The sequence below is a fragment of the Alosa alosa genome, chromosome 6, assembly GCF_017589495.1.
Source record: "Alosa alosa isolate M-15738 ecotype Scorff River chromosome 6, AALO_Geno_1.1, whole genome shotgun sequence".
NCBI lineage: Eukaryota > Metazoa > Chordata > Actinopteri > Clupeiformes > Clupeidae > Alosa > Alosa alosa.
The window spans coordinates 22,818,814-22,831,298 of NC_063194.1; the positions used below are offsets into that span (position 1 = coordinate 22,818,814).

The 12,485-nt window shown below is 43.8% G+C and overlaps 1 protein-coding gene across 1 annotated transcript; it reads right to left on the reverse strand.

The window, feature by feature from the left end:
- Window positions 1-122: 122 nt before the first annotated feature.
- Window positions 123-11,644, reverse strand: fam117aa (family with sequence similarity 117 member Aa). Its single transcript, XM_048246979.1, has 8 exons — window positions 11,096-11,644; window positions 9,551-9,693; window positions 6,022-6,117; window positions 4,606-4,719; window positions 3,589-3,705; window positions 3,031-3,157; window positions 2,658-2,829; window positions 123-2,417 (listed from the first exon to the last, which is right to left on the reverse strand). Exons 1-8 carry the CDS (start codon window positions 11,205-11,207, stop codon window positions 2,147-2,149), a joined length of 1,152 nt encoding a protein of 383 aa, XP_048102936.1. The 5' UTR covers window positions 11,208-11,644; the 3' UTR covers window positions 123-2,146.
- Between the last annotated feature and the right edge of the window lie 841 nt (window positions 11,645-12,485).

The window sequence follows — 12,485 nt, forward strand, 5'->3', positions numbered from 1 at the left end:
CGTTTTATTTTATATAGCACCTTTCAATGCTATATATCCACTGAAGCTATGTGAGAATGCTACATGACCACCTGCAAACACCTGAGTTAATAATTTCCTCATTCAAAGTCGAAACTTTAAAGTTAGGAGCAACCTTTTATTTTTTGTCAAATGACTAAAATTATTAACACAGCTGAACTCAAGACAGCCTGGACACACATTTCCAATATCTGTAATACATGAAAAATATGCTGTACAGAAACTTGGAAGACAACCTTGAACCACCAATGTGTAAACATTTTGAAGCAAACCACTGATTGTATGGAGAATGCAAAGGATTATTATTTTTTTCTCAAAACATAATCTGAACTATACATCTACAACAGTATATACTTGACTGAAATGTTGCGCTCTGAAGGAACAGTTCAAACTCAAAGGCAATGAACAATAATGAAGGATAAGCTTGCCTTTATATCCAACCATGACTGCACCTTCAAAGGTTCTGTTTTTCAATTGAAGAATGAAAATGGTAGGTTGTGGAAAACTACCACAAGATTAAGTGCTGTTGTTCAACAAACAGAAATATGCATACCCTCTGACCATACAACCTTGTTGTACGCTATACTAAATCTAGATTTGTGAAAAAATATATACAAAAATGTATATTGTATTACAAATGCAAACGCTAAAGTGAGCACTAACAATGACAACTAAGAACAAAATATAAATTCTTACTAGCTTTTCCAACATGGCTATACTTATAACTATGGTCATATTCTTTCATGAGGCAACCATACTGACAAAACGTGCTTAAATAGATTCTTTAGATGCTAAGATAGAAAAGTATAGCCCTCACACTGAACAGACACCTCTAAAAATGACAAATTGTTTTATGAAATGTCCCTTTCATATTTTTGGTTTTTAAAAACAAATCATCATAAACACCCCATAAAAAATAATAAAAGGCACCAAACAGGTGTGTCTGTAGGCACAATAACCAAAGTTACAGCAGGTGGCCACAGGTTTCACAAAGCAATGCTTACAGTCCTCACAAATGTGTCATCAACTAGGCCAAATCATTTAGGAAAAAACATTTACATTCCAGACAGCATTTTAACAGAATGATCATAGATTAAAAAAAGACTCATACCGCATACTTTTCAACAACTGAAGAGCTTTTGTGGGTTTGATCGGACTGGGTCAGCAGTTTTAATGTGATCCTTTGACTCCTACTACTACTACTACTACGGCCAGTTACTGCTGCTCTGTGTCTTACCTATGACTTTCATAGCTGTGAATTTCACCTCAGAGTTTAGCTTATGGTTACAGGTGAGCAGGGAGGGATACCAGATACACTCAATGGACAGTGAAACCTGACCAAACTCAGCCTTAATAATGAACAACCCTTTCTGAACTAGCCCAGGATGTTCACAATGAAAAAAATATATAAAATACCCAATTCAGCAGGGAGCCGCCCAGCCCATGTATTCTCAGAGGCCAGTCTGCTAGCACTGGAGTTTCATAAGAGGCTTTCACTATAGTTCTGCTTGAATCCCATCACTCCCAGTCTGTGCCGATTCTTGCTGGCAGAGCCATTCCCATCTGCCACCATGAGGTTGGCTGTACCGTTTCATCATAACAGCTTGATTGCACGTCATGAGGTCTGGTCTACAGTTCGTTATGTGCCAAAAGGATAATCAGGCCACGTGTACTTTATGTCTTTTACTGTTTCAGAAAAATAACACTCTATTGTAGAAAATGACAAGGGCACATAAATATCTGTTCTTGTATAAATGAAAGAAATGTTACAGTTCTCTCAAATTTGCGAAGATATTAGGAGGAACCAACGTCCAGTCTAAAAAAGACACAGAAAGGACATGAGGAGTTTGTCCTGAGAAGTATACACCATCTAGTGCTTCAGCACTATGTGGAGAAATCTTCCACATGTATCCACTAGCCATGCTGCTGCTCGTGATCGGTTTTCTAGGTGTAGTCATTGGGTTTTTTTTTTATCCTCTGTAAGGTTTGATATATTTTGGAAGCAATAAGTTACAGTATCACCATTCATAGGGGTTTCTATTCAAAAGCTGTGTGGGGGGAAAAAATATGCCATCTTTCATCCATTGTCCATCAGTCCACTATTGCTCCAGCTGTGGTTAACTCACTGCTACATGGTTGAGCTGGTGGGGTCTTGGAGGGGCCCGCTCAGGTACCCACCCACCACATGCCCCGATGCTGGGCAAGGGGTGGGGCTTTGTCCTGAGCAGCCAGTGACAGGCGAGACGGAGAGGCCGCGGAAGAGCAGGTCCATGGAAGGGAGGAGGGGCTTGAGGAGGCTGACTGGGCAGAAGGCGGAGCCTCCGTGAGGGGTGAAGTTGACTTTGTTGGGGTCGGGGCAAGAGGGGGAGAGGAGGAGGGGCTCCCCCTGAGAGGCGGCTCTGTAGAGAGGGACAGTGAACCAGACCAGTGAGGAGGGAGTGGGCAGAGGGAGAGAGAGAGAGACATTTTGACAAGGTCAAATTCTGATTCGACTACTGAATTAAAATAACATGATGGCCCACTCGCCACTCCACTCAAAACACAGTTAATTTGATTGCACGGTGAGGTGTAATCTATGTGGAACAGTTCTAAATGTCTGTAATCGTGTGTGTGTGTGTGTGTGTGAGTGTGTTACTCACACGGCCTCGTCCCACACGCGCACTCTCTCACAGCCCTCGGGGGGCTCCCTCTGGAAGGCGTAGGTCTTGTTGGGCCGCGGGGAGAAGGAGGGCAGGAGGGAGGAGAGCTGCACCACGTCAGGCGGCGGTGAGGGAGAAGGCGAGGGGCACAGGGTGCCACACACCACCATGTCTGAGAGAAAAAAAAAAAAAAATAAAAAATCATAGATATTGTATTGCCCACTAAAGACAGTTGCCATCAACGCATCTGCCACAGCAAGTCAATGAGGAGCTTCAAGTCCAGCCTGAAAAACACTCTAAGTTCACAAACACTGTGAACCACATAAGTGTTAATTGTAAACATCTCAATGTAAACAGCTCTATTCTCACTCACCGGGGTCAGTCATTGGACAGGGGGAGTGGGAGGGAGAGAGCTGGGCAGGAGAGGGGTCGCTCTGAGGGCCACTGCTGCACCGCTGGGATGGGACAGGGGCCCGGTGGCCATCTGGGACGTCCAGAATCTAGCAGGAAGGAGGGAGGGAGGGAGATCGTACACACAGAGTCACACAGAGAGCCACTCAACTCTCCTTGGTTGGTTTACTCAGACGGTTCTAATGCCACACTGGTAAAAGCGGAGCAATAATGTTGCACATCTTGCAAATGGGTTGACAACTGTATCCCAGATCGCACCTTGTTTGGCATGTGAGAACCATACCGAAGAGCTCGAAAGGTTACAGCGGGCAGAGACGAGAGAGAAGCTAGTGATATCCAAATACGGCTATTAAGTCACAGGGTAGTATAAGGGACACGTTTGGTGGTAAAGCGAGACAGCGCACAACTACTGCCTGTCTAGAAAGCATGCGAGTCTGCAACAACAGCACGATCAAGCACGCGAGTCTGCAACAACAAGTGTACTCCTTCAAGTGTACAGTGTGAGTGTCTTTAAGCTCACCTGGTGTTGTTCTTCTGGCGCCTCAGACACAAACACTCCCTCCAACTCCAGGTTGAGCCCCTCCACACTCCTCCTGAGTCGTGGGGCCAGGCGGTTCAATGGGGTCAGTGGAACGGTCTGTACGGAGGGGGGAGACGGCACAGGCATGAACAAATAGTTTAGTCTGTATTTATGTGAGTGTATGCACATACAACTGCAACAGGACATCTGGGTAATTGGATGCATGTCTGAGCCCAATGTATTTGTGTTTGAAATTCCTGCTTGTGATACAAGAAAAGCAACAGTTAATGAATGGCTACTTGTAATACCAGTCATGTTTTATGTTTATAAGTTTATGTTTATAGTTCTTAGCGGGCACTACAGAGTAAAGTTCTTAGCTGATACTAATAATGAGGAATCACAGGCAACAAGAGTGGTGACTGTGAGCTCTTAGTGTTGATGGACAACAAGAGTGGTGACTGTGAGCTCTTAGTGTTGATGGAAGGCCCACACAGCAGGTGCTCTTTAGAGGGCTGCAGTGAGCGAGAGGGGACGTACAAACGGTTTGTGGAATAAACACGGAAAGGTGTTCAGAAGGGTCCAGCAAGTCTCCTGTAGGCCAGCGTGAGGGATCTGAATGTAATTCCAGCTAACAATGCACTACAATAGTCCAGTTTGGAAAGAGCCATGGCCTGTACAAGCAGTTGTGTGGCATTTCTTAGATAAGGTCTGATCTTCCCAATATTGTATAGGGTAAACCGACATGACTTGTGACTGAGACTACATGCTCAGAGAAATTTTGTTTTAATAATATACAAGTGCATATAGTGTCTGTGTGCGTGTGTATGCGGCTACGCACACACAATTGTATCTGTGACGGTATGTGAGTAAGTGAGATGTCAGGACTGTGACAGAAGGTCCTAAGAAAAGCCAGGCCATTTTTAAATCTGTTGCTGGGCTAATCAACGCAACTGCAGTTAAGTCATACCACAAGAATACACTCCCTCTCACACACACACACACACACTGTGGGCATACCTGTGTGGCTCCAGGGGCATGGGTGCCAGGGAGTGGGTGGGAGGGCCTTTCACTGCTTCCCGCTGGAGGGGCGGGCCTAAAGCGCTTCTGTAACGAATGGCGTAGCTTGGCTACCTACAGGCGACAGGGGAGGCCAATCAGTGAGAAAGCAGGAGCACGGCAGAAAAGAGGTGCCACCCAACAACAGCTAACAGCTCCACTCTGGCCGGTGGGCCAATACCTCTTTTCCACAGCCATGTTGCAGTCATTCCAGTCATACTGTACGCGTTCATGCCAAGTAGAGCTTATCTCCCTGCAGTTGAGGGCTAGGTGGGGATTCCCAAGATGGTCTACTCTACATAACACCAGGGCCACTAGATACATCATGCAAATAGGAACTATAAATCTAGTCTTAACGTCACTTTGTTTTTTTAATCGTCTCCTTGCTTGGTCACTTTTCTAACTGTTTGAGAAGGTCTGTCCTGTCTGTATTAGCAAACTGCAACAAGAGGCTCGCTGTTATAATGGATTTCATGTTGTTCATATTGTTAATGTCTACATTTGGTAACAATGGTAGCAACATACTGTATATCCAAATGGTACAACATAAGATTAAAACAGCAGTGAAAACATCACAAGCTTGGCTTGCACCTGGCTATTACTCCTCACTGGTAGCCCGACAAACAGAGTAAAATTTCTAAACACAGCATAAAAGGCTTGCTGATGTATATAAACAATACAGTCATTAATGCAGTCATTATTCAGTATTCAGAAAACACCAGAACAGAACACACTGCCAGAGCCCTCTAATCTCCAAATGAGATTTATTCATGATCCTCCAGTCAAAAAGCCTTTAAGCAAGTACAAATATGTCCCCAAGGAGGACCTGCAGTTACTGGACCTGTTACAGTTGTGCTCATAGGTTTACATACCCTGTACATACATGCACATGCTAAAGTTGACTTAAAAAAGGAATAAAAAAAAAAAAAAAAAAATCTTTTAGATATTGATCTTAATGCCTTAATTAAAAACATGAGGAAAAAATCCAACCTTAAGTACACCAATTTTCTTTGTGAATGTAAATAAATGTAAATCGTAAATAAATAAATATTCTTGCTTAAAATACAGGGGCCATAAATATAAATACCCCCATGTTAAATTCCCAAAGAGGCAGGCAGATTTTTATGTTTAAAGGCCAGTTCATGGATCCAGGATAGTATGCATCCTAATAAAGTTCCCTTGGCCTTTAGAATTAAAATAGCCCCACATCATCATATACCCTTCACCATATGTCACAATTGGCATAGGGTACTTTTCATAAGATCATCTCTCAATGCAAATCAAACCAGCTATTAGGCTAACTGAAATAAAACCATGCCAATCTTTAGGTAGCCAGTAGGACAAGCCAGTAGGAGGAGCTCGAGGAGAGGCACTCACCTCCCTCAGGTGCTCTGCGCTGCCCCAGGATGCTGAGCGTTTATGGCCCCCACCTCCTCTTCTCCCTCTGCCCTCCTCAGCCCAGGAACTGGGAGTCTGGGGAGAGATGGAGACAGAGAGTGAGTGACAGAGAAAGAAAAAAGGAGGGAGACAGAGAGACAGAAAAGGAAGTGGAATGATTTAGGTAATGTGCAGTCCTACAGACAGCAGTAGATATGTGGTTCCTCACGGCTGAGTAAATCTACATGATGGATGAAACAAAGATCATATTATGTACTACATACATACAAACAAAGGTCATGTAAGTTCAGAGTTCAGACTCAGAAGGTCTTGCCATGTTTTCTGTATACACACAGCAGACCAGCTGGTTTTACTAAAGGCTTTTTGTACACTTTTTGTTCCAGTTTTAAACATATTAACAAAACAACATGCATCATTAGAAATTACAAAATAGATTTTGAATTTGTGAACTTCAGATGCATGACCTGAGCTTTTCAGATGAATAACATCAGTGTTTCCAAACAGATTTGGTTTGACAGTAAATTGGAAATGTTCAAATTGCTAGACAGCTCAAAGTCTACTTCGACTTCTTAACACAAAATAGAGGCTAGGCTACTGATCAATATATAGATGAATATGAAGACACCTGGTTTTCGGCAAACAAGACAACTTTTAAAGGAACAGTTAGTTGTTTTTCCCCTAATCTCTCTGATGAGAAATGGCCCCAAGACGTCATATGTGAATTTAGGACAAAAGTGACACAGTTTTGCAAAAACAACCACTCACACCTGTTTCACAAGCACAGCTGTGTCAAGACTCGCATAAACACGATACTGATCACAATATGCCTGCTGCCTTTTTTCACAACCCACACACACGCATAACCACACACACGCATAAACACACACACATAAACACACACACACACACGCACGCACGCACGGTTAAATTCATTCATGCATTTAAAGGGGCAATACACTCCACTAACCTTCTGAAAGGTTAGCTAAGTAGCCATAGTCAAAAAGACAGGGACAGGAAGAGAAAGGTGTAGGTAGGTGTAGGTGTGTGTGTTGTAAAGACAAAAAAAAAAAAAAAAGGAGTAGACACCACAGACATACCGACATGATCAGTTCTCTACCCACAGGCCCTCCCCCAACACCGATAGGAACCAACTGGAAGAGGTTTTTCCGGAACAGGGGGTCCCCGCTGCCTGTTGCCCAGACCAGGCGTTTGCTTCTCCAGTCCTGTATGTAGCCTGTCACACACTCCTAAACACCCTCAGGTAGTGAGTCAGTGTCCCAGTCCTTCCTCACAGTCCAACAGACAGGAGGTTGCTCAACAGAACAGTAGATGATGCCAATTGCAGAAGCCTTCTTCCTCCTCTTCTCTACTCCTCATGAGGCATTCAGACCAGATCTTCAGTCCGTCCTGTTTCACAGAATCTTCAGTCTGCTCCACAGGTGTCCTGGGTCTTCTCCCCAGAGTCCAATCACATATGGACCAGCTGTGGCCAAGTCCATGCCGGCAATAGAAAATTAAAAAAAGAGAACACCCCAACTCCTCTCCTCTCCTCTCCTTCTCTCCCTCTCTCTCTCCCTCCCTCCTTTCTCTCTCCCCTGCCCGTTCCGCCTGCTGAAGTGTCCAGTCAGAAATGCCGTGAGGTGCTGAATAGTGAGGTCATGAATTGCCGGAAATTTGACACGTACATTAACATGACAAATACAAGCGCTCACTGCACACCACCCTCAACACATCTCCACCCACTAGCTTCACCTACAGCATGCTAGAGAAACTGAAGGAGTGAGCCATGATGCCCCCCTCCCTGACTGTACTGGGTATGAGATTGTACACCATCATACGCCCCAGGATCACGGGACGCGTTCCTATAAACAGCCATGTACTCCTCGTCCCAGGAGACAGGCGACGCGAGGGGGATCAGTGCTCCCCCCGCGGGGTGTGAATGTGTGTCTGTGTGTAACAGAGACTACATGTTTGTGTGTATGTGTGGATCTGTGCAAGAAATAGAGCCTGTGTGTGTGTGTGTGTGGGGGGGGTTAGGGGGCGGGGGGGGGGTCAAGACAATGGCATGTAGAGAGGGTGGCCGGACAGTAGAGAATGTGTCTGGGTGATGTGCAGTGCATTACACAAGCAGACGCTTTTGTGTGGCGTGTGGGGACCGAGTGACAGGACGCTTGGAGCAGAGGCGGGGAGGGTGGAAGCAGGGGTGGGGGTATAGACTGGCTGAGGGTTAGATGCGGGTTAAGCTAGGGCTGAGTAGGGTGGGGTGGGGTGAAGAAGAATTTGGGAGGTCACAACGAACAAAACAAAACCGTCTCCCCGTTTGGCAGCTTTCCAAGTATGCCTCTCTGCTCTGCTGCCACTGCTGCTGCTGCTGCTGGTTCTCTCTCAGAAGCACCTGCAGAGCAAACTGCAGACACACTCCACAAAACCTCACGCTCCACTCCCGTCACCTCTTTAAAAACAAATAAAACAGCCACTCAATCTTTTCACATGTACCCTCATCTGCTGCAGATGCCATGTTGGAGCCATAGCTGCCATGATGGGGCAGAAAATGGCTGCTTTGTCACTGGCATTTCAGTTTTCCACTAGTATGCAGATTGGGGCTTTCCCTTCCAAGGACTGGTAAACACACTTGGATGAAGGCTCGGTGAACATGATATATAATTTGTGTCGAAAAATAGAACATTTATCAAGGACCCGTAGTCATACTCAAAACATCATACTCCAAACAGTGCTGAGAGCCCTTACTGTGCTACACACAGCTTTGGATAAAATATCCAAATAAATAACATTAGCATGAAGTAGTATTTAGCCTTCCAGAATACTAGCTGTGTGCTGCAAGTCACATTTTAAGTTTTGCGGTGGATATTGATGACTAATTGCTAAACTAATAGCTAATTCATAGTAGAAAAAGTCCAGTGTTGAGTGTCGTTTGAAGTCTTGCAAGCCTAAAAGCTGGAACAGGCAGCAAAAGAAATGTAAGGAGCTACAGTACATTAAAAGTAACATAAAACCACACATGCTATCTGACTTAATAGTACACCAGATACTGCCCTTGTGCATGAAGAAAAAATCTCAATATTTGATACCTATCTAGGCATCCTTTTCCCCTCTACACTGTCAATTGTAAAGACGTCCATTAGCTCGTACCTTGGAGTCCAAACAGGTAAGCTAGAAGGACGTGGATGCATGTCTCAAAAACACCACTGCAAAGTTGTCGTCTACATTTACAGAACCATTCCCACCCAGTATCCATTTTACCTCTGACTAATTACCCACCCAATATTCATTCCACCTCTGACATGTATAATGTCATTTGAGTCCTGGTATGGAGGAACAGTCAGTGCTCTGTGTCTGCTCATCTTCAGATATTGTGAAAGAAACCTTTGTGGTAGTAAAGATGTGTGGGTCTTGCTATCAGGGCAACTCTGCTGGTATTTGTCAGGGCAACAAAGGAGGTACCTGGCCAGCACCAAAGCAGGCCATTGAGTTTGGTTATTAGGCTGACCTGTGTAGCCTTGTCGTTGACACTGCCAACATGCAGGCCCTCGGGCTCCTTTGGCCACTGGCCTTGGAGGTAGGGGGCCACCAGTGCGTCCAGAGACAGTGTCCGGCGGAGGGAGGGCTTCGGGGGCTTGGCCTTGTTCCGGTCTGTTGGAAGGAAGAGAGAGAGAGAGAGAAATAAGTGAACTGCAGGCTGCAAACAACAGTAGCATAGTCCGTTCATAAAAGTAATCCTTTATCTATATGTAATCTTCTCTCATTAAACTGCTTTAATCATTTTCCTTTAATCACGCAAATGTTACATGAACATTCCTACAGCAATCTGAACATTCTCTGTGTCGCCATTCAGGACAAAGACACAACTGGAAAGACAATGACCTTTAACCTCTCCCTTATGTGGTTTGGGGGTCCTATAGTCCAGGTAGTGCTGTTAATAGCTCGGGAGTTGCTGGCAGGTGGAACTTTTCCATGTGACGGTCAACAGGGGTGGGCTAAGTTACTCAACACCAAGCAAATGCTTCTGTTTTCCATTTCCAGCCCCCAACCCCACACACACACACAATCACCACCACTAACACCCCGTCCCTTTCTGTCATGCCACAAAACAAGACATAAAAATAAAACCCAGTAGCTCTGAGCATGGGGTTACGAAGTGGCGGACGTCACTGAACAGTCAGTGAGGTGATCCGGTGGGTCAAGGGAACAAAACAGAGGTGGCCTTGACTCCCAACCTCACACTCAGTGGGTGGCACATGCTGCAGTGGTCAGGAGGTCAATCTCAACTATGTGAGAAATGCGCAAGCATCCAGGTCAGACGTGGAGTGCTTTTGGCACTTTGGTTTTGTTTCGCTTTTGTTGGACTCAAAAAAAAAAATCCATTGCAAACATCATTACAATGTTTGCAAATGCTTATAAATTCATACGAGCATAAAAAAAATATTGTAGTCCAAATGGCTAGGAGTCTGTCAGCAACTGAGATATACTGGGAATTGCATTAACCATGCAGTCAGCATCAGAAATGTGCAAATGTGGATCTGTTCTTGGCAGACATTATGTGGAAACTACTGATTAGCAGTTCAAAGATTTGGTGTCATTGAGGGTCGGACAGAGGGTAATATTGGGTCACTTTTGTGTGATGAATGTAAACTGTACAACTTTAACGATCCATGACATCATTATTTCCACAACCACTGTCAAAATCTCTGTTTTATATTAAATCATAAACTACCCCAAACAACTGTACAATTCTACATTGGTGGACACACATACACAAAGATCCCCACTTGGTTCCTGGGTGGGGGGTGGATGGTTTAGAGTAGACCAAACATTGTAGTAAAACTAGTTTGTTGATTCGCAATGAAGCACATGCATCCCTCTGCTCTACACAGACAGACACACACACTTATCATTTATCAATTTCTTACATAAACACTTTCCATATCAACTTGGAGGCCCTCAAGCATAATTGCTCTGATTAATTCAAAATAAAGGAAATGAAACAGATTTCTGAACGTGTCTAGTTGTTTTAATGAATACTACATTTTTTTACCTGCATCTTTGGACTGTGGTAGAACTTTGTTGTGGAGCTGGAAAGGAATTGTGGCACGAAGAGGCTGCAGACCAGGGTTTCCTCCCCGCACCATTCCGTTTCTACACGACATTCCAAGTGGAGTAAGTAAAGCCGTTGACTAAGTTCCACGTAAAATTTAGAAGGTAGTAAAGTACCTTCTGGGCTCAAGTGTTCATTTGTGAAGTGACAAGCTTTTACGCCATCTGTTTAATCATTTCTATTATTTTCTGTTCAACGAGATTCTATCATTGACTAGATCAGCTTACAAACTTCAGGGCTAACGCCAGCTTGGCTAAGTAACTAGCTTTAGAGCTAAGTTAGCCAACTTCTTTGTGATAGTATTAGCGAGATTTTCACTACGTTTCACTTGTGAGGAAGACCCAGTTGTAAAAATACGAATGTCTGCAAAAATAACTATGAAAATCCCGATTGATATACTCAATCAGTTTCGAAATCAGTTACATTCTAAGGAAGACATCTCACCACTGTAACGTGGGGATAGTTCCAATACTACAAACTCTAAACTGACAACAGTTAGCCAGTCTACACATACACATACATACTCGTGTCCAATTTTCTTACAACTGGGGCGTGTCTAGTGGCATACTTCACACATGATTGGATAATGAAAACACTACTTTGGTGCTATTGGCTGCTACCAACATCTATCACTTATTAATGTTAGTAGCCGGTCCCAGTGTTAGAGCTGTAGCTCCGCCCACCTCGTTAAAACCATGGCACGAGTCCCATACAGGCTCATTATAAAGAACATAGACTGTATATATATAGATACAGTCTATGATAAAGAATTACAAGATGAGATCTAAAAAGTATTACAATTAGTGGCAAACATTTCTGATTTATGTAAAGGTTAAAATGCAAGTGTTGAAGAGCATTTTTGAATATGATCCACATTTTATACAGATCCAGGCCTAACACACCTAATAGATATACACAAATATCCAACCCAGGCTTAATATAGCCCATCATAAACATACAACTACAATGACAGCTTTGTCCATAGTCTGTAAAGACTCAACACATAAACTGTATTGTATAGGTTTACTTGTTTTTCTTGAGAACTCCATGAAGATTGCAGAGACAAAACTTGTCCACAAGAGGTCAGACAACTTGCACTGTATGGGCTGAATAACATTGTCAGGAGGCTACACCAACCCAGTGGCCATCCGTAAACAAATTAAATAGTGTCAGATATTTGGTACAGTAGAATGACATAATTCTACTATAAAATAAACCCAGTGTGAACAGTAAAACCCCAACACAATGTTTATTAGAAGAGTTAGAAGTTACAAATTAGAAGAGTTTAAAGGCCTGATTAAGTTGTTTCTGGGTGGTGTGCTTCTCTCAT

What these genes read in the sequence shown, in the direction of transcription:
- fam117aa (XM_048246979.1), bottom strand. Translation starts at nt 11,207, where the DNA reads ATGTCGTGTAGAAACGGAATGGTGCGGGGAGGAAACCCTGGTCTGCAG. An exon ending in ACCACAGTCCAAAGATGCAG is followed by an intron (nt 9,694 to 11,095) that starts GTAAAAAAATGT and finishes TCCTTCCAACAG; the next exon opens with ACCGGAACAAGGCCAAGCCC. An exon ending in ATGCCCCTGGAGCCACACAG is followed by an intron (nt 3,706 to 4,605) that starts GTATGCCCACAG and finishes CCCTCCGTACAG; the next exon opens with ACCGTTCCACTGACCCCATT.